General features: G+C 45.5%; 1 protein-coding gene across 1 annotated transcript in view; it reads left to right on the top strand.

Moving 5' to 3' along the window:
• Nucleotides 1-21,396, top strand: part of LOC126251304 (uncharacterized) — a 79,092-nt gene that overhangs the window by 16,415 nt on the left and 41,281 nt on the right. Inside the window, exon 2 of the mRNA XM_049951670.1 lies at nt 20,267-20,611. Coding sequence (XP_049807627.1) covers nt 20,267-20,611 — 345 coding nt within the window. The remainder of the gene's footprint in view (nt 1-20,266; nt 20,612-21,396) is intronic.

Here is a 21,396-nt window from a genome sequence, read left to right as displayed (position 1 = left end):
AGCCGTTGGGGTACTCGTGCTGCACCGATCAACTCCCAAGTTGTGCTACTCTCAGGAAATTGAAAAAAAGATTTCAGCGTGTTCGTCGCCGCAAAAACGCAAACAAACTTCTCTTTCTCCATAACAATACAAGGTCTCACGTTAGTCTACGCACCCGAGAGCAGCTCACAAAACTTCATTGGACAGTTGTTCCTCGTCCAACATGAGTAACGTAGAAGTAAATACAGGGTGTTTCAAAAATGAGCGGTATATTTGAAACGGCAATAAAAACTAAACGAGCAGCGATAGAAATACACCGTTTGTTGCAATATGCTTGGGACAACAGTACATTTTCAGGCGGACAAACTTTCGAAATTACAGTAGTTACAATTTTCAACAACAGATGGCGCTGCAAGTGATGTGAAAGATATAGAAGACAACGCAGTCTGTGGGTGCGCCATTCTGTACGTCGTCTTTCTGCTGTAAGCGTGTGCTGTTCACAACGTGCAAGTGTGCTGTAGACAACATGGTTTATTCCTTAGAACAGAGGATTTTTCTGGTGTTGGAATTCCACCGCCTAGAACACAGTGTTGTTGCAACAAGACGAAGTTTTCAACGGAGGTTTAATGTAACCAAAGGACCGAAAAGCGATACAATAAAGGATCTGTTTGAAAAATTTCAATGGACTGGGAACGTGACGGATGAACGTGCTGGAAAGGTGGGGCGACCGCGTACGGCAACCACAGAGGGCAACGCGTAGCTAGTGCAGCAGGTGATCCAACAGCGGCCTCGGGTTTCCGTTCGCCGTGTTGCAGCTGCGGTCCAAATGACGCCAACGTCCACGTAGCGTCTCATGCGCCAGAGTTTACACCTCTATCCATACAAAATTCAAACGCGGCAACCCCTCAGCGCCGCTACCATTGCTGCACGAGAGACATTCGCTAAAGATATAGTGCACAGGATTGATGACGGTGATATGCATGTGGGCAGCATTTGGTTTACTGACGAAGCTTATTTTTACCTGGACGGCTTCGTCAATAAACAGAACTGGCGCATATGGGGAACCGAAAAGCCCCATGTTGCAGTCCCATCGTCCCTGCATCCTCAAAAAGTACTGGTCTGGGCCGCCATTTCTTCCAAAGGAATCATTGGCCCATATTTCAGATCCGAAACGATTACTGCATCACGCTATCTGGACATTCTTCGTGAATTTGTGGCGGTACAAACTGCCTTAAACGACACTGCGAACACCTCGTGGTTTCTGCAAGATGGTGCCCGGCCACATCGCACGGCCGACGTCTTTAATTTCCTGAATGAATATTTCGATGATCGTGTGATTGCTTTGGGCTATCCGAAACATACAGGAGGCGGCGTGGATTGGCCTCCCTATCGCCAGACATGAACCCCTGTGACTTCTTTCTGTCGGGACACTTGAAAGACTAGGTGTACAGCCAGAATCCAGAAACAATTGAACAGCTGAAGCAGTACATCTCATCTGCATGTGAAGCCATTCCGCCAGACACGTTGTCAAAGGTTTCGGGTAATTTCATTCAGAGACTACGCCATGTTATTGCTACGCATGGTGGATATGTGGAAAATATCGTACTATAGAGTTTCCCAGACCGCAGCGCCATCTGTTGTTGACAATTGTAACTACTGTAATTTCGAAAGTTTGTCTGCCTGAAAATGTACTGTTGTCCCAAGCATATTGCAACAAACGGTGTATTTCTATCGCTGCTCGTTTAGTTTTTATTGCCGTTTCAAATATACCGGTCATTTTTGAAACACCCTGTATCTTCGGAGTAGTGAAGCAACTTAAATCACTTAATAAAAGCAAGTCTTCTCGTCCAGACTGTGTACCAATTAGGTTCCTGTCGGAGTATGCTGATGCATTAGCTCCATACTTAACAATCATATACAACAGTAACTCGACGAAAGATCCGTACCCAGAGACTGGAAAGTTGCACAAGTCACACCAGTATCCAAGAAAGATAATAGTAGTTATCCACTAAATTGCAAGCCCATATCGTTAACGTCGATATGCAGCAGGATTTTGGAACACATATTGTGTTCGAACATTATGAATTGCCTCGAAGTAAATGGTTTATTGACACACAGTCAACATGGGTTTAGAAAATATCGTTCCTTTGAAACACAACTAGCTGTTTATTCACATGAAGTGTTAAGTGCTATTGATAAGGTATTTTAGATCGATTCCGTATCTCTGGATTTCCGGAAGGCTTTTGACACTGTGAAATTGCGTGTTTATGGAATATCATCTCAGTTATGTGACTGGATTTGTGATTTCCTGTCAGAGAGGTCACAGTTCGTAGTAATTGACGGAAAGTCATCGAGTAAAACAGAAGACATTTCTGGCGTTCCCCAAGGTAGTGTTATAGGCCCTTTACTGCTTCTTATCTATATAAACGATTTGGGAGACAATCTGAGCAGCCGTCTTCGGTTGTTTGCAGATGACGCTGTCGTTTATTGACTAATAAAATCATCAGAAGATCAAAACAAACTGCAAAACGATTTAGAAAAGATGTCTGAATGGTGCGAAAAGTGGCAGTTGACCCTAAATAACGAAAGGTGTGAGGTCATCCACATGAGTGTTAAAAGGAACCTCGTTGAACTTCGGTTACACGATAAATCAGTCTAATCTAAAAGACTTAAATTGAACTAAATACCTAGGTATTACAATTACGAACAACTTAAAATGTTCTGGGGAAGGCTAACCAAAGACTGCGTTTTATTGGCAAGACACTTAGAAAATGTAACAGATCTACTAAGGAGACTGCCTACATTACGCTTGTCCTTCCTCTTTTTAGAATACTGCTGCGCGGTGTGGGATCCTTACCAGACAGGACTGACGGAGAACATCGAAAAAGTTCAAAGAAAGGCAGCATGTTTTGTATTATCGCGAAATATGGGAGAGAGTGTCACAGAAATGATACAGGATTTGGGCTGGACATCATTAAAAGAAAGACGCATTTCGTTGCGACGGAATCTTCTCACGAAATTCCAATCATCCAACTTGCGCCTCCGAATGCGAAAATATTTTGTTGACACCGACCTACATAGGGAGGAACGATAACCACGATAAAATAAGGGAAATCAGAGCTCGTACGGAAAGATACAAGTGTTCATTCATTCCGCGCGCTATACGAGATTGGAATAATAGAGAATTGTGAAGGTGGTTCGATGAACCCTCTGCCAAGCACTTAAATGTGATTTGCAGAGTATCGATGTAGATGTAGATGTAGACACCCTACAGCCCAAAAAATGGCTCTGAGCACTATGCGACTTAACTTCTGAGGTCATCAGTCGCCTAGAACTTAGAACTAATTAAACCTAACTAACCTAATGACATCACACACATCCATGCCCGAGGCAGGTTTCTAACCTGCGACCGTAGCGGTCGCTCGGTTCTAGACTGTGGCGCCTAGAACCGCACGGCCACTCCGGCCGGCCCTACAGCCCAGATCTCACACCTTCCATCTTTTTGGCCCAATGGAGGATGGAATCGGTGGAATGATGGGGAAGTTGCTGATGCAGCAATACGTTGACTCCGACGTCGACCATTGGAAATGTACCACACGGGCATGCAGTCCCTCCCAGTGAGATGGCGTAAGGCCGTCGCATTGAACGGAGATTACGTGGAAAAATACGGTTTTGTAGCCAAAAGGAGTGGGGAATAACATGAAGTATTGAAATCCTGACTAAAACCAGCCTGATATCAGAAAAAAAGTGTCGCATTACTTTCTGAGCACCTTTCGTACGCAGAGCAGCCATCTACATCTACATCTACGTGATTACACTGCTATTCACAATAAAGTGCCCGGCAGAGGGTTCAGTGAACCACCTTGATGCTGTCTCTCTACCGTTCGACTCTCGAACGGCACGCGGGAAAAACGAACACTTAAATTTTTCTGTGCGAGCCCTGATTTCTCTTATTTTATCGTGATGATCACTTCTGTCTATGTAGGTGGGTGCCAACAGAATGTTTTCACAATCGGAGGAGAAAACTGCCAACAAAGCATCCTCGTGACCAGCTACCTGCCGGTACACGCACTCACGGCGGTTGTAGAGGAGCCGGTGGTAGCCAGTGACGGCCGCGCTACTGGGAAACGTGACGCAGAGCCGCGTGCGGGCGAGCGCCCCGCCTCCAGCGCGCGGCTGGCAGGCGGCCAGCGGAGGTTCCCCAGCCCGCCGGACTCCCACGTCGGCGCGCGGCCTTGTGTGGGTCGCCGCCGCCTCCGCAGGGCCTCGCGGACACTGACTGCCTGCGCCTCGTGCAGCGCTGGCGGGCACGGCGCACCAGCACGGCCCACTGCGCCCCAACTCCACACGTTACCGCTTTCTCACCCCATCCTTAGGCCGTGCACTGACATCCCATGATTCATCCGATTCCACAACACTGTACGAAATAGCGGAAAAATGTTCCTATCGGAGCAGAAAGAGAGTGCACATACTCCTGTTTATATACTACTGGCCATTAAAGTTGCTACACCAAGATGAAATGCAGTTGATAAGCGTGTATTCATTGGAGAAATATATACTAGAACTGACATGTGATTACATTTTCAAGCAAATTGGGTGCATAGATCCTGAGAAATCAGTACTCAGAACGACCACCTCAGGCCGTAATAACGGCGTTTATACGCCTGGGCGTTGAGTGAAACAGAGCTTGGATGGCGTGTACAGGTACAGCTGCCCATGCAGCTTCAACACTATATCACAGTTTATCAAGAGTAGTGACTGGCGTATTGTGATGAGCCAGTTGCTCGGCCACCATTGACCAGACGTTTTCAATTGGTGGGAGATCTGGAGAATGTGCTAGCCAGGGCAGCAGTGGAATATTTTCTGTGTCCAGAAAGGCCCGTACAGGACCTGCAACATGCGGTCGTGCATTATCCTCCTGAAATGTAGGGTTTCGCAGGGATCGAATGAAGGGTAAAGCCACGGGTCGTAACACATCTGAAATGTAACGTCCACTGTCCAAAGTGCCGTCAGTGCGAACAAGAGGTGACCGAGACGTGTAACCAATGGCACCCCATGCCATCACGCCGGGTGATACGCCAGTATGGCGATGATGAACACACGCTTCCAATGTGCGTTCACCGCGATGTCGCCAAACATGGATGCGACCATCATGATGCTGTAAACAGAACCTGGATTCATCCGAAAAAATTACGTTTTGCCATTCGTGCACCCAGGTTCGTCGTTGAGTACACCATCGCAGGCACTCCTGTCTGTGACGCAGCGTCAAGGGTAACCGCAGCATTGGTCTCCGAGCTGATAGTTCATGCTGCTGCAAACGTCGTCCATCTGTTGGTGCAGATAATTGTTGTGTTGCAAACGTCCCCATGTGTTGATTCAGGAATCGAGACGTGGCTGCACGATCCGTTACAGCCATGCAGATAAGATGCCTGTCATCTCGTCTCCTAGTGATACTAGACCGTTGGGAGCACGGCGTTCCGTATTACCCTCCTGAACCCACCGATTCCATATTATGTTAACAGTCATTCGATCTCGACCAGCGCGAGAAGCAGTGTCGCGATACGATAAACCGCAATCGCGATATCTACAATCCGACCTTTATCAAAGTCGGAAACGTGATGGTACGCATTTCTCCTCCTTACAGGAGGCATCACAACAACGTTTCACCAGGCAACGCCGGTCAACTGCTGTTTGTGTATGAGAAATCGGTTGGAAACTTTCCTCATGTCAGCGCGTTGTAGGTGTGAACGCTTTGAAAAGCTAATCATTTGCATATCACAGCATCGTCTTCCTGCCGGTTAAATTTCGCGTCTGTAGCACGTAATCTTCGTGGTGTAGTAATTTTAATGGCCAGTAGTGTAGGACTTTGATTCTAAAGTGTGGTACCAGCTGCCTAATCCTACCCTCCTCAGCACCTTTCAAATTTTTCCAAACTCTTCCGCATGCGAACATATTCGCGTGTTTTTCAACATGCAGCGCATCTCTTGAAACTTCCTGGCAGATTAAAACTGTGTGCCGGGCCGACACTCGAACTCGGGGCCTTTGCCTTTCGGGGCCAATGCTCTACCATCTGGTCTACCCAAGCACAACTCACAACCCGTCCTCACAGCTCCAGTTCCGCCAGTTCACAGAAGCTCTCCTGCAAACGTTGCAATATCCTTTCTTCCAGGAGTGCTAGATCTGCAAGGTCTGCAAGAGAGCTTCTGTGAAGTTTGGAAGCTAGGAGACGAGGTACTGGCGGAATCTGAGCTGTGAGTACGGGTTGTGAGTCGTGCTTGGGTAGATCATATGGTAGAGTACATCCCCGCGAAAGGCAAAGGCCCCGAGTTCGAGTCTCGGTCCGGCACACAGTTTTAATCTGCCAGGAAGTTTCAAGAGATGCGCTGCATGTTGAAAAATGCGCGAATATGTTCGCATGACGATGAGTTTGGAAAAAATTTTAAAGGCGCTGAGAAGGGCAGGATTAGGCAGCTGGTACCCAACTTTTGAATCAAAGTCTTATAAACAGGAGCATATCCACCTTCTTTCTGCTCCGCTACGAGAATTTTTCCACTAGTTCGTACAGTCTTGTGAAATCGGATGAATCATTTTGAAACACATAGTGTTTCATGGGATGTCAGTGCATGGCCTAAAGATGGTCCCGACTTCGAGTCTCGGTCCGGCACGCGGTTTTAAACCGCCACGAAGTTTCACATCAGCGCACACTCCGCGGGAGAGTGAAAATTTCATCCAGGAAACTCATCTCTTATTCCCACAATATCCCCTAACTGTAACTCGCTTATGCCCACTAGTCAGTCGCTGTAGTCACTCATACGCATACTCCAACTTACCCTTTCTCGTTCACTCATTCAGCCTTAGTCATAGCCATTATTTCTTTGTGTCTCTCTATCTGTCATTGTTTCCTGTCTCACAGCCACAGTCTCCTTCGTTCTGTCCTACTACATCTCATTGTAACTGTCTCTTTCTTGCTGTATCTTACTGGTACTATCCCATGGTTGCCGTCTCTTTTTACTGTCACTATCTCTCTCTTCTTCGTTGTCATTGTCATAGACTACGTCTCTCATTATCATTGGCTCTCAGCCACTTTCTCCTTCTCTTTATTCCTCTCCTTCACTCTTTTCCTAACGCTGCTCTGTTACTGTCAACTAGGTTCCACTGCCACTATGTCCCTCTCTTACACTACCGCTATCTCCTGCTCTCTTTCTTTATCACAACCACTGTGTATTGTCGTCCACTGTTCGTCCGCAGCTCGTGGTCTAGCGGGTAGCGTTGCTGCCTCTGCGTCACGATGTCCCGGGTTCGATTCCCGGCCGGCTTGGGGATTTTCTCTGCCCAAGGACTGGGTGTTTGTGTTGTCCTCATCATTTGATCATCGTCATCATCATTCGTGACAGTGGCTAGATTGAACTGTGTAAAAATTGGGACTTTGTACGGGCGCTGGTGACCGCGCCGTTGACCGCCCCACAAACCAAACATCATCATCAGGGTCCAATATTTATTACTTTTTCGTATCTTTCTCACTGTCACTCCCTCCTTCGCTCTCAGCATAAAAAAGCGATGAAAGCACCACTATGAGGATGCAAATCAGGTTTGCTTTAATTATACGCTGTAACTGTCGTGATCCTTAGTTAGCTCTGAGATTGGACATGGTGAGTTGATGTTAGTTAAGAATCCATTTAAGGCGACCAAATGCCGTTATCAGCACCTCACTGAGTTTGAACAAGGTCGTGTAATAGGGCTACGAGAAGCTGGGCGTTCCTTCTGCGATACTGCAGGAAGACGTGGCAAGGATGTAGCCACTGCACATGATTGTTGGCGGCAGAGGTCACGAGAATGTACGGTCGCAAGAAGATTGGGCTCCGAACGGCCACGTGGTAGTACCAGAGGGAAGACCATCATATTTGGCGTATGGCTCTGGCGCATCGTACTGCATCTGCAGCAGCAATCTGAGGAGCAGTCGGCACCACAGTGACTCATCGAATTGTTACAAATTGGTTACTTCGAGGACAGCCCCGAGCCAGACGTCCTGTAGCGCGTATTCCACTGACCACCAAAACACCGCCATTTGCGATTTCACTGGTGTCAAGCGAGAGCCAATTGGAGGGCAGGATGGAGGTCTCTTGTGTTTTCTAATGAAAGACTGTACTGCCTCTGCTCTGCCAGTGATGGCCTTGTGTTGGTTAGAAAGAGGGCAGCTGACGGGCTACAACCGATCTGTCTGCGTGTTAGACACACTGGTCCTACACCTGGAGTTCGGTCTGGGGTGCGTTTTGTATGACAGCAGGAGCTCTCTCTCGGTTTTTCCACGTACCCTGACTGCAAATTTGTACGTTCAAACATCCCCTTAGAAAAATTAATGAATTACTGTGCTGATAAACCTCTTACGTCATTTTATTTTCAAACTGCTGAGCAAAACTGAACGTGCTCAGACATTTCTCTCTTTACTTATTCTGATCATCAATAAACTGACACACAGTATTTTTAGCGCAACGCAATCTGACTTTCAATGATCCCTACAAAAGAATGGCCCTGTCTAACAATAACCTACACCTTTCACGAATCACTTACCTCACAAAGATCTTCGTTACTCTAACTACTGCAATACAGCGAGCGCCAATACTGTCAGCTAAATAAAAGATTCTAACTACTGAAGGCACTAACTACTGGTCGGCATTGATTTTGATAGAGAACAAACAATGTATTTACCTTAATAATGTTCAAAAGTCATCTTATATATTTATCAGTTCATGATATCCAGTATTATTTACTCTTTCTGATGGACATACGTCCAGATCGTCCGCTCTCAAAATTCTGCCATCTCTCTCCCCACATCCACTACTGCTGGCGGCTCACCTCCAACTGCGCAACGCTACGCGCTGTTCACATCCAACTGCCCAACACTACATTAGCAAATATTCCAACAATGCAAACCAGCCACAGACTGCACACAGCACAGTCAGTGATTTTCATACAGAGCGCTACGTGGCGTTACCAACATACAAACCTAAACAGCCTACTTACAACGTCACTCTGTTGATTCAACCTGTTGAGATGCCGTTCATGAACAGCATTCCTGTGGGTGTTTTCCAACAGTTTAACGCTCACCCACATACGGCTGTTGTAACTCAACATACTCTGCAAAGTGTCGACATATTGCCTTGGCGTGCCCGATCTCCAGTCGAGCAAATATGGGACATCACTGGACGAGAACTCAAGTGTTGTCCACAAATAGCATTAACCGCCCCTGTATTGACCGACCAAGTGCAGCAGACATCGAACTCCATCCCACAAACTGATATCCAGCAACTATACCATACAAAGCATGCACGTTTCCATGCTTGCATTTACATTCTGCCGGTTACACCGATTACCAATGTACCAGCATTTCTCATTTGCGATGGTTTCCTCGCGATTACATTAATAACTTAGATATGTTACCCAGACAAATGTGTTCCCGAAATTTCATTACTCTACAATAATTATTTTTTAGTATTACATATTTTCCGTCAGTGAAAGCGCACTTTTTGTTGTAATGTATACCCTAATTGCTGGTCAGTTGCCTCACTGTTTCCACAGAGAGGCTCGCGCAGTTCTCCGTGGTGTGCTAGCAGAGTGTACATAGAAGCCGTGTGTCTGCGTTACGGAGTGCAAAGGGTTCAACTTCACAGTCGCGTAACATTTTTCCATTCTTATTAACTGCTGCTCCTCGATTTATTACACTTAGGTCCTTAACTGACTGTTCTTGAGACAAGGGACACACGCTCAAGGATACTTCAACTCAATAAACGCAAGGCAATAATTACCAATCAAACACAAACTCTGCCTTGTAATTTCCAACAGATTCTATGTAACAATTATATGACAACAGCAGACTGCTGTTACCCCAGAATAATATACATATTTGCCCTAGAAGACTGTGCGGCTGGTTCCGGCGGAGGTTCGAGTATGTGTGTTTGTCCTTAGGATAATTTAGGTTAAGTAGTGTGTAAGCTTAGGGACTGATGAGTCCCATAAGATTTCACACACATTTGAACATTTTTTGCCCTAGAATTTGAAACATTGCTAAACAATCAAAATATCTACGGATGTCAAAGCCCAACCCAAACAATAAATAATTTTAAAACTCTCTTTACATACATATTAAGAACAATACAAACTCAAGTGTTATCCACAAATAGCATTAACCGCCCCTGTATTGACCGACCAAATGCAGCAGACATCAAACTCCATCCCACAAACTGACATCCAGCAACTATACGATACAAAGCATGCATGTTTTCATGCTTGCATTCAACATTCTGCCGGTTACACCGGTTACCAATGTACCACCATTTCTCATTTTACATATGGACCACGGCAATTTAGCCCTGAAGTTTTAATTAATGAAGACGCCGGCCGTGAAAGCTTACATGTTATGAACAATACAAAGAATAAATTGTTTTCTGAGAAGAACTTCCACAGAAGCATAACACCTTTTAATGTATAACAGCAGAAAAAACTCGAAATTTCTCTTTCAGAATAAGACATTAAAAATGCAGTACAATGAAGGCATCTTTCAGGTATTACAAAATTTCAGTGACAAGCAATGGCACATCAGAGGTGCGCGAAAACTACAACTCAGATCGAGTCTGAATGAACATTGAAAGGCCGCGGGAGTGCTACGGTCGCAGGTTCGAATCCTGCCTCGGGCATGGGTGTGTGTGATGTCCTTAGGTTAGTTAGGTTTAAGTAGTTCTAAGTTCTAGGGGACTTATGACCTAAGATGTTGAGTCCCATAGTGCTCAGAGCCATTTGAACCATTTGAACATTGAAAGGAACGGTGGAGAAGGACAGACGTCACCAGGTACAAATAATAAAATACTCAACTTAAATTCGCCTAAGAACTGGAGTCGACTGATAAACACAGCGACTGCTCTATCGGTTACAACTCAAACTGGCCGCCGTCAGGCGTCGTCCCCCAGTGAAACGACCAGCTACAACGGACGACGCGCACCGCTGATTATACCACTGAAAGAACAACATAAAACCACACAGTAACTGGGAAGAATCCAGAGTAACACAATCCTTAAAACATTAGAAAAATTTCAAAATAGAAATACAATTACTCTTTCCCGGCAAATTAAACCTCTTGCAATCACTGTCTACAACAATCTCTAAATTTTACAAAGAATGCCACTCTATACGTGGATTACACTTAATAGCAAAAGTCAGAAAGAAGTGCCAGAAAATCGAACGTGTGGTTATTGCGGAGTGCACAGACACGCACTTAGGTGCCAGTACCTCAAGTGCGTACAAAACAGGCAACCTTATTCACACAGGTAACGACTGTTCAGTAAGTTGTGCACCAGTGGTCAATACGAAACAGATAACACGGGCGTCCAAACACTGCCGTTAACGGCAAACAACACGAAATTCAACATACGAGTACATATACAGGGTGGTCCATTGATAGTGACAGGGCCAAATATCTCATGAAATAAGCGTCAAACGAAAAAACTACAAAGAACGAAACTTGTCTAGCTTGAAGAGGGAAACCAGATGGCGCTATGGTTGGCCCGCTAGATGTCGCTGCCATAGGTCAAAAAGATATCAAGTGCGTTTTTCTAAAATAGGAACCCCCATTTTTTATTACATATTCGTGTAGTACGTAAAGAAATATTAATGTTTTAGTTGAACCACTTTTTTCGGTTTGTGATAGATGGCGCTGTAATAGTCACAAACATATGGCTCACAATTTTAGACGAACAGTTGGTAACAGGTAGGTTTTTTAAATTAAAATACAGAACGTAGGTACGTTTGAACATTTTGTTTCGCTTGTTCCAATGTGATACATGTACCTTTGTGAACTTATCATTTCTGAGAACGCATGCTGTTACAGCGTGATTACCTGTAAATACCACATCAAAACGATGTCCGTCAACCTCAATGCATTTGGCAATACGTGTAACGACATTCCTCTCAACAGCGAGTAGTTCGCCTTCCGTAACGTTCGCACATGAATTGACAATGCGCTGACGCATGTTGTCAGGCGTTGTCGGTGGATCACGATAGCAAATATCGTTCAACTTTCCCCACAGAAAGAAATCCGTGGACGTCAGATCCGGTGAACGTGTGGGCCAATCCACCTGTTATGAAATATGCTATTCAATAGCGCTTCAACCGCACGCGAGCTAGGTACCGGACATCCATCATGTTGGAAGTATATCGCCATTCTGTCATGCAGTGAAACATCTTTTAGTAACATCGGTAGAACATTACGTAGGCAATCAGCATACACCGCACCATTTAGATTGCCATCGATAAAATGGGGCCCAATTATCCTTCCTTCCATAGTGCCGCACCATACATTAACCCGCCAAGGTTGCTGATGTTCCACTTGTCGTAGCCATCGTGGATTTTCCGTAGCCCAATAATGAATATAATGCCGGTTTACGTTACTGCTGTTGGTGAATGACGCTTCGTCGCTAAATAGAACGCGTGCAAAAAATCTGTCATCGTCCCGTAATTTCTCTCGTGCCCAGTGGCAGAACTGTACACGACGTTCAAAGTCGTCGCCATGCAATCCCGGGTGCATAGAAATATGGTACCCATGCAGTCGACATTGATGTAGCATTCTCAACATCGACGTTTTTGAGATTCCCGATTCTGGCGCAATTCGTCTGCTACTGATGTGCGGATTAGCCGCGACAGCAGTTAAAACACCTACTTGGGCATCATCATTTGTTGCAGGTCGTGCTTGACGTTTGACACGTGGCTGAACACTTCCTGTTTCCTTAAATAACGTAACTATCCGGCGAACGGTCCCGACACTTGGATGATGTCGTCCAGGATACCGAGCAGTATACATAGCACACGCCCGTTGGGCATTTGGATCACAATAGCCATACATCGACACGATATCGACCTTTTCCGCAATTGGTAAACGGTCCATTTTAACACGGGTAATGTATCACGATGCAAATACCATCCGCACTAGGGGGATGTTGCGTGATACGACGTATTTATACGTTTGCGACTATTATAGCACCGTCTATCACAAAGCGATAAAAGTGGTCCAACTACGACATTCATATTTCTTTACGTACTACTCGAATATGTAACACTAAATGGGGGTTCCTATTGACGTATGGCAGCGCCTTCTAGCGGGCCAACCATAGCGCTATGTGGTTTCCCCCTTCAAACTAGACGAGTTTCGTTCTTTGTAGTTTTTTTCGTTTGATGCTTATTTCGTGAGATATTTGGCCCGGTCACTATCTATGGACCACCCTGTGCAGTCGGCTGCAGAGATCTTAAATGGATAAAGCGAAGGCCAAGTATCAGTCCTATTTTGGCGTTCATGTGGTGACACGTGTAATTAACGCGCCGTCTCGGCGCTGGCCGCGTGGCCGCCTCGCCGTGAATGGGACGGCCCTGCTGAGCGGCAGCGGCCACCTGTGGCTGCAGCCAGCCAGCCGTGCCGTGCTGTGCCTGCGGCTTCCCCCAACCGCACACCAGTTTGGCCTGGCCCAGCCCAGACCAGCCCTGCTATCGACCGCTCGGGTCCGTCACGCGATACCCGATGCAGGTTTCATTGTGACATCCTTTATTCAGTGCGGCCGTGGCATGCCGCAGGACCATCTGTAACAATTCCGGTACTCGGAGGGCGGCTTGTTGTCACCCGGGCCCTACCGCCGATGCCGCTTCAGACATCCGAGGGCACTTGCTGCTTGCTGTCAGAAGCGATCGATGTCGTCTCTTGGAGACGTGGAGGCCAGAGAAATGGTTCGACTGGCGAGGAGTTCGCTCGTGTCCAGTGCCAGCCATTGCTCAAAATGCGCTTGGAGAAAGGATGAATTGCGGAAACGGAATTTCGTTCAAGGAATACAGCATCTCCAACCAGTTTGCTCAATAATGTACTAATACGATCCTAATTCCTCTTCTTTACTTTGACTGAATCCGGTTCACCACTGCTGATCGGTTTAGACCGTTTTATGAAAAGTTCAAGGGACTATCATTTAGCTACTCGCTGTATATTGATTTCCACAGTGTCCTACAACTGAATATGCAGCTGATACTGTGCCCCGCCTTTTCAGCTAGTTTGTAATATCTGAAAGCTCATCACTGTGCATAACCTATAATGGTTCTGTAGCAAAACATTCACCACAACTCCTAGTAAACCGCTACGATTAAAGCAGCACGTGCCTGTCCATTTGATCCAACCCTAAGCAGACTGTTTCTATCCTGGACTAATTTATATCTGACATTTTCTAAAAGATAGCGTCCGTCTCTAAGAAAGAGTGACTGAGATACGACTCTCAGGCACACTTCAGCCACACACAAATTAAATACGTATAAGTGGGACACATATTCAGATGAAATAAAACACAAATATTGCTTATATAGCAATAAATTGTGATGGCTTCTCAGTTTTGGTTATTGATAACTTGATACCAGTGAGTTTAATGTGTACAGCATCGAAGATGATCCCTATGTGATCGACAATCGATTATGCTATTACGACCAACGCTGACCTTCCTTTTAATTTAACATATATGGTCGTTGTGCACACAGCACTCCATGGAGTCGCCAATCAAATAACTCTGGTTTACTAATGGCTAATGAAGGCGGACATGTGGATAGGCGGTGCAACTTCGTTAAACGAAAACGTTTTTCACAATGCTAATAAATTTGATGCATATTGGTTTATTACTCTTAGCGACTTACAGCTTGTCCTTGACAGGAAACTTTAATTTTTCAGCAGTGTAATCAACAACAAGTAAATGAACCATGATTAGAATTTCCAAATGTTCAAATGTGTGTGAAATCTTATGGGACTTAACTGCTAAGGTCATCAGACCCTAAGCTTACACACTACTTAACCTAAATTATCCTAAGGACAAACACACACACCCATGGCACAGGGAAGACTCGAACCTCTGCCGGGACGAGCCGCACAGTCCAGGACTGCAGCTCCTTAGACCGCTCGGCTAATCCCCCGCGGCTCCATGATTAGATTGAAGTTAATGTCAGCACCAAGGAATGAGTGATGACCTGGTTCGAAATGACGCAGTATCAGTGAAGCAAAATTACTCAGTCCTTACTCACAATGTCATCAAAATATCTCAGTTGGATTTTAGTTATGGCATTATCACGAATTAATTCCCGAATATTATCGTTAATAACGTGAGTTACAGTATCAGTGGAGCAAAGTTGTTCAATCTTTATCCCCATTGTCTTCAAAATATCGTTAGTTACATTATGGCTTTGGTATTACCACGAATTAACCAAGTAAAGAGAATTAGTACCCTCAGCATAACTTATACGTCAACGCCCTTTGTAATGTGACAACTACGCAAAATTCTGACACTGAAATAGCCCTTAACGGCACAACTGTAATTTGATGTGTTACTAGGGGAGAATTGTGGAAAGGTAAATCTAAAACTGACCTTAATTCATGTAACACACTTTCATAATATTTGTTTATAGGAGTTTGTACTGGTGCGCAGCAACCATGAAAAGTCGGGAGACAATTGACAGTGTGATTGCAGAGATGAGCATTTTACAGCTTCGTACCTGAGATGAATACTACAACATCTCTGGAGAAGACGCTCCGTTGTCTCGTTGACCACTAATCTGTCAGAATAAACCATAAATAAACTTTCACTGGTTCGAAAGCGGAACATGATAAGGCCAGATGAATTTAATATTTAAAACATAGATTTCCACAAGCAACAGTTGACGACTTCCCGAATAACAACCCTGACGTGCAGTCTGTCCCTTTATTTTTTACACTAGCAAAATTAAACTGTTTAGGAGATCGGCCCTAAAGTTCTCTGCCACAAATGACGACAGCCCGTTTCAGTCGTAGTACTCAGCTCTGGTGCTACTCACCACCGACACAGCTCACTATCGCCCCTGAATTCTCTCTCTCTCTCTCTCTCTCTCTCCGTAACGTTTTTGACAGGTATTAATCTTCCTAACGGACCGAAGCACCTAAAATTACATATACAGGGTGTTCGGAAAACCCCGTTACAAACTTCTATGACTTGTAGAGGGGAGTGAGTGCATATTTCGAATAGTAACCCATGTCAGAAAACGTCATTTAACGACGACATTACACAGCGTCAAAGTTCCAGGCGCTGGCGCCTGTAAATTTATGTATATAGAGGATGATTCGATGATAATTTTACATACAAAAATGGCTCTGAGCACTATGGGACTTAACATCTATGGTCATCAGTCCCCTAGAACTTAGAACTACTTAAACCTAACTAACCTAAGGACATCACACAACACCCAGTCATCACGAGGCAGAGATAATTTTACAAATGATCAAGGACAATGAAGAATGATAAATATATCAATTTGAGGTAATGGCCCCTGGTTCGGAAACGAACGAGTCGAAAGTTAAAAGCGAAAAACGTTCTGACACCTTTGACAGTGGAACACACGTACCGGCACTGTTGTTGCTCAGATTTTAGGGTATGTAACTTTACGACTTGGTAGTACTAAAATGCATACCTGGAAGATGTGAGCACTTGTTCATCTGCGGTAGTGTGAAACAAATCTCTTCTCCTCAACAAGTGCTAATAGCTGTTAATGTATGCATTTTAGAGCCCATTTTTACTTGACTTTTTTTCCTTTTGTTTTGGTCCATACTACCACCTCTCAATGCTGCCTCTCCGACAAGCTTAGCAGTAACGGTACCAGTACATATGTATTCCACTGCCAGAGGTATCAGATCGGTTTTCACTTATAACTATAGACTCTTTCGTTTCCGAACCAGGGACCCTTATCTCAAATTGATACATTTATCCCTCTCCATCATCCTTGAAAGTTTGTAACATCATCACCGAATCACCTTGTATATACGAGGGTTGGAACTTATGGTGGCAACTATTTATTTACAGCTCGTACAAAATAGATACGTGTTTCAAAGTTTTACTGACCTTCAAAGTAGTCACCAGCATTGTGTATAACGCGTTGCCAGCGATGTGGAAGTCGTAGGATACTCTTAGCAGTGCCAGTTGTGTTGACAGTTCGAGCGGCGCGATCTATTGCCCGACGACTTTGTAGCAGTTCTGAAGCGAATTCCGTGAAGTGTTTCCTTCAGTTAGAAATCGAGTTGAACTTACGAGGGCTTAAGTCAGGGGAGTGCAGTAGGTGGTAAAGCACTTAGCAGCCTCATCAGTCAGACAAATCAGTAACAGCTTGCACTGTACGTGCTTGAGCATTGTCCTGCAAAATGATGGTCAGGTTTTGCAGAAAGTGTCATCACTTCTGTCTTTAAGATGGTCGTAGGTTGTGTTCCAAAAATGAACAGCATAGTGACAAATGTGATGACACTTTCTGCAGGACCTGACCATCATGTAGATAGTGGTCAGGCTGATAAATGTACGCTCCTGATACACCTAAAAAGACCACTTAAATCAGGAGCAGCGTCATACCAACTATGTAAATACTGGAAATTCGGTGAGGTTGCGATCTTAAGTACTGTTTACGAGAACTACCTGTAAGCAAGAAGGGAACTTTAGTGTCCAGCTACGGTCATCATGCAGCGACTTGCACTGCCCACAGGCTGTTGATAGTAGGTGGTAACGGAAGTTGCTGGTATCTGAGCTGCATAGGCGATGTAATCTGATGAATCCAGATTCCTCCCTCAATGAACTGCCCATTCACTTCCTTTTTTAGAAACTCTCGGGTCCCTCTTTCCTTGTAAGTTCCCAGAGAGGGCATTTTTGTCCCTTGAGCCCTCTTCAGAAGAAACGTATTTACGGGTTTTCTACCGCCAAGTACTGCGGCGATGCGAGTGGTACCCCACTAGTTTTTCGTAAGATAGTAAACACAAAACTACTGATAGCCTTGGGAGAGCCATGCATGAAAAAACTATTCCACATGGTGTGCAAGATGTAGGAAACAGGCGAAATACCCTCAGACTTGAAGAAAAATGCAATAATTCCAATTCCAAAGAAAAGCAGTTGCGAAAAGGTGTGAATATTACGAATAGTTTAATAAACCATGGGTGCAAAATACTAACATGAATTATTTACAGAAGAATGGAAAACTTGCAGAAGCATACCGCCGAGCGGGATTAGCCGAGCGGTCTCACGCGCTGCAGTCATGGACTGCGCGGCTGGTCACGGAGGAGTTTCGAGTCCTCCCTCGGGCATGGGTGTGTGTGTTTGTCCTTAGGATAATTTAGGTTAAGTAGTGTGTAAGCTTAGGGACTGATGACCTTAGCAGTTAAGTCCCATAAGATTTCACACACATTTTGAACATTTTGAAGAAGCAGACCTCGGGGACGATCCGTTTGGATTCCGGAGAAATGAAGAAACACGCGAGGCAGTACTGACCCTACGATTTGTCTTACAAGACAGACAAACCTACGTTCATGATTATAAGAGGCAAGGGATATGAAAGAGAAGCAGTGGTTGAGAAAAAAGTGAGACAGAGTTGTAACCTATCCCTGGTGTTATTCAGTTCGTAAGTTGAGCAAGCGGCAAAGGAAGGCAAAGAAAGATTTTGAGTAGGAATTAAAGTTCAGCGAGAAAAAATAAAAAATTGGGGGTTTGTGGATTACACTGTAATTGTCAGAAACAGCAAAGGACTTGAAAGATCAGCTGAAAGGAATGGACAGTGTCTTGAAAGAAAAATATAAGTTGAAGATCAACAAAAGGAAAACGAGGGTAATGGACTGTAGTCGAATTAAATCAATCGATGCTGAAGGAAATAGATTAGAAAACGAGACACTTGAAGTAGTAGATGAATTTTTCTATTTTTTTAACATCGGATACAGAATTAAGTGTCAGAAAGTTTTTTCTGAAAGTATTTGTCTGGGGTGTAGCGACGAACGGAAGTGGGACATGGACGAGAAACAGTTTAGACAAGAAGAGAGTAGAAGCTTTGGAAATGTGGGGCTACAGATGAATGCTGAAGATTAGATGGGTAGATCACGCAAATAATCAGGGGTTACTTAATGGAATTGTGGAGGGATGAAATTTGTGACACAACTTGACTAAAAGAAAGAGGAGGAGGAGGAGAGTAGTGTTTAACGTCCCGTCGACAACGAGGTCATTAGAGACGGAGCACAAGCTCGGATTAGGGAAGGAGTGGGAAGGAAATAGGCAGTGCCCTTTCAAAAGAACCATCCCGGCATTTGCCTGAAACGATTTAGCGAAATCACCGGAAAAATGGTTCAAATGGCTCTGAGCACTATGGGAATTAACATCTGTGGTCATTAGTCCCCCGAAATCACGGAAAACCTAAATCAAGATGGCCGGAGACGGGTTTGACCCTCCGTCCTCCCGAATGCAAGTCCACTGCGCCACCTCGCTTGATGACTAAAAAAAGGGATCGGTTGATAAGACACATTCTGAGATTCAAGGGATCACCAATTCAGTACTGGAGGGAAGTTTGGGGGGGTAAAAATAGTAGAAGGAGACGGATAGGGTGAAGAGATTGGGAAGTGTGTAGGTTGCAGTAGTTATTCGGAGAGAAAGAGCGTTGCAAAGGATAGAGTAGCGTGGAGAGCTGCATTAGGTCAGCCTTCGGACTGAAGAGCACAAAAACAGCAACAGCAAACACACAGGATAAAAAGAATGCTCATCTTTAGGGACATCTCGATAATACCTTGAGAATGGTCTCAACTCGGAGAGAAAGATAGTCTAACAGTTTCTCCAGGTATGCAGTATCACCTGCAGGCACTCGTTGATGGTTAGATACAGTAGATTGTTATGTTTCATCTTCTGTTCCAAAAAGTCTCAGATGTGTGTATGAGATCGGGTGATTTAGCGGGACATAAGAGTTTCGATAGATTTCCTAAATGTTCGTCAAACAAGGCAGCCATGTAAACACAGCAGTTGATGTCTGGGAAGCTGAGAGTGTCCACAGCATAGGCGTCTTGAAGATGTAGAAGGGACGGGAACACGTTGTCACCAAGTCCTGAGTGGAACCAAGTCGTGGTACGGGACACATCGCGAAAACATGACAGAATCACTTACGGACAGTACTACGCCCTGTACAGTACACACTGTAGGCTAAACGTCTCACGGGACCGGCGGTGCACCCGACGCCGTCACCTCAAAACAACCAACCTCCTGTGGTTTACAAGTAGCAAATGCGTGAGGTGTGGCCTGTGGCTGGTTAGGAAACGAACTGTGTCCCGGCTGTGACTGACGTGTTTCATCCTCAATCGCTTCTTGATGTTGGGGAATAATGCATATACCCCAGGAGCTTCACAGTTGTCCCACTCCCTTCGCCACGAACTGACTGCAGCGGTGTGGTGAGCGAGTGCCGCGGTTGCCGGCAGGTGCGGCGCCTGTCGGAGCACGGCGTGGAGAGCACGGGGGCGGCGGCGGCGCGGGAGGCGGCCTTCCTGGCGACGCTGTCGCAGACGGCCGCCCCCGCGCCCGGCGGCCGCCGCCACTCGGTGGTGACCATCTCGCGCGCGCCGCCCCCCTCCATCCTGTTCGGGCGCGGCCGCCGCGAGAGCATCGCCGCCTTCCCCGGCGCAGGAGGGCCGCCCCCGCGGGTTCTGCCCGGCCGCAGGGACTCCGCCTCCAGCATCCCGCCACGGCCCCCGGCCACCGGCACAGGCACCGGCTCGCAGTTCAACCTACAGCTCGACATCATGGACGACATCGCCGAGATCAAGGTAACAACGCAAACACGTTGAAGCCTATTTTCCACGTACTCTAATCGTATCTGATCAAAAGTACCGGGTGACCAAAAAGTCAGTATAAATTTGAATAAATCACGGAATAATGTAGATACAGAGGTACAAATTGACACACATGCTTGGAATGACATGGGGTTTTATTAGAACCAAAAAAAATATAAACGTTCAAAAAATGTCCGACAGATGGCGCTTCATCTGATCAGAACAGCAATAATTAGCATAACAAAGTAAGACAAAGCAAAGATGATGTTCTTTACAGGAAATGCTCAATATGTCCACCATCATTCCTCAACTATAGCTGTAGTCGAGGAATAATGTTGTGAACAGCACTGTAAAGCATGTCCGGAGTTATGGTGAGGCATTGGCGTCGGATGTTGCCTTTCAGCATCCCTAGAGATGTCGGTCGATCACGATACACTTGCGACTTCAGGTAACCCCAAAGCCAATAATCGCACGGACTGAGGTCTGGGGACCTGGGAGGCCAAGCATGACAAAAGTGGCGGCTGAGCACACGATCATCACCAAACGATGCGCGGAAGAGATCTTTCACGCGTCTAGCAATATGGGGTGGAGCGCCATCCTACATAAACATCGTACGTTCCAGCAGGTGTTTATCAGCCTGGGGGGGGGGGGGGGATGATGCGATTGTGTAACATATCGGCGCACCTCTCACCCGTCACGGTAGCAGTTTTGCTTTCCAGCGCCATCTGTCGGACATTTTGCGAACTTTTTTTTTTTTGTTATAATAAAACCCCATGTCA

This window comes from Schistocerca nitens, chromosome 1 (assembly GCF_023898315.1).
Source record: "Schistocerca nitens isolate TAMUIC-IGC-003100 chromosome 1, iqSchNite1.1, whole genome shotgun sequence".
Taxonomy (NCBI): Eukaryota; Metazoa; Arthropoda; class Insecta; order Orthoptera; family Acrididae; genus Schistocerca; species Schistocerca nitens.
This window is presented reverse-complemented; position numbering and strand designations above follow the sequence as displayed.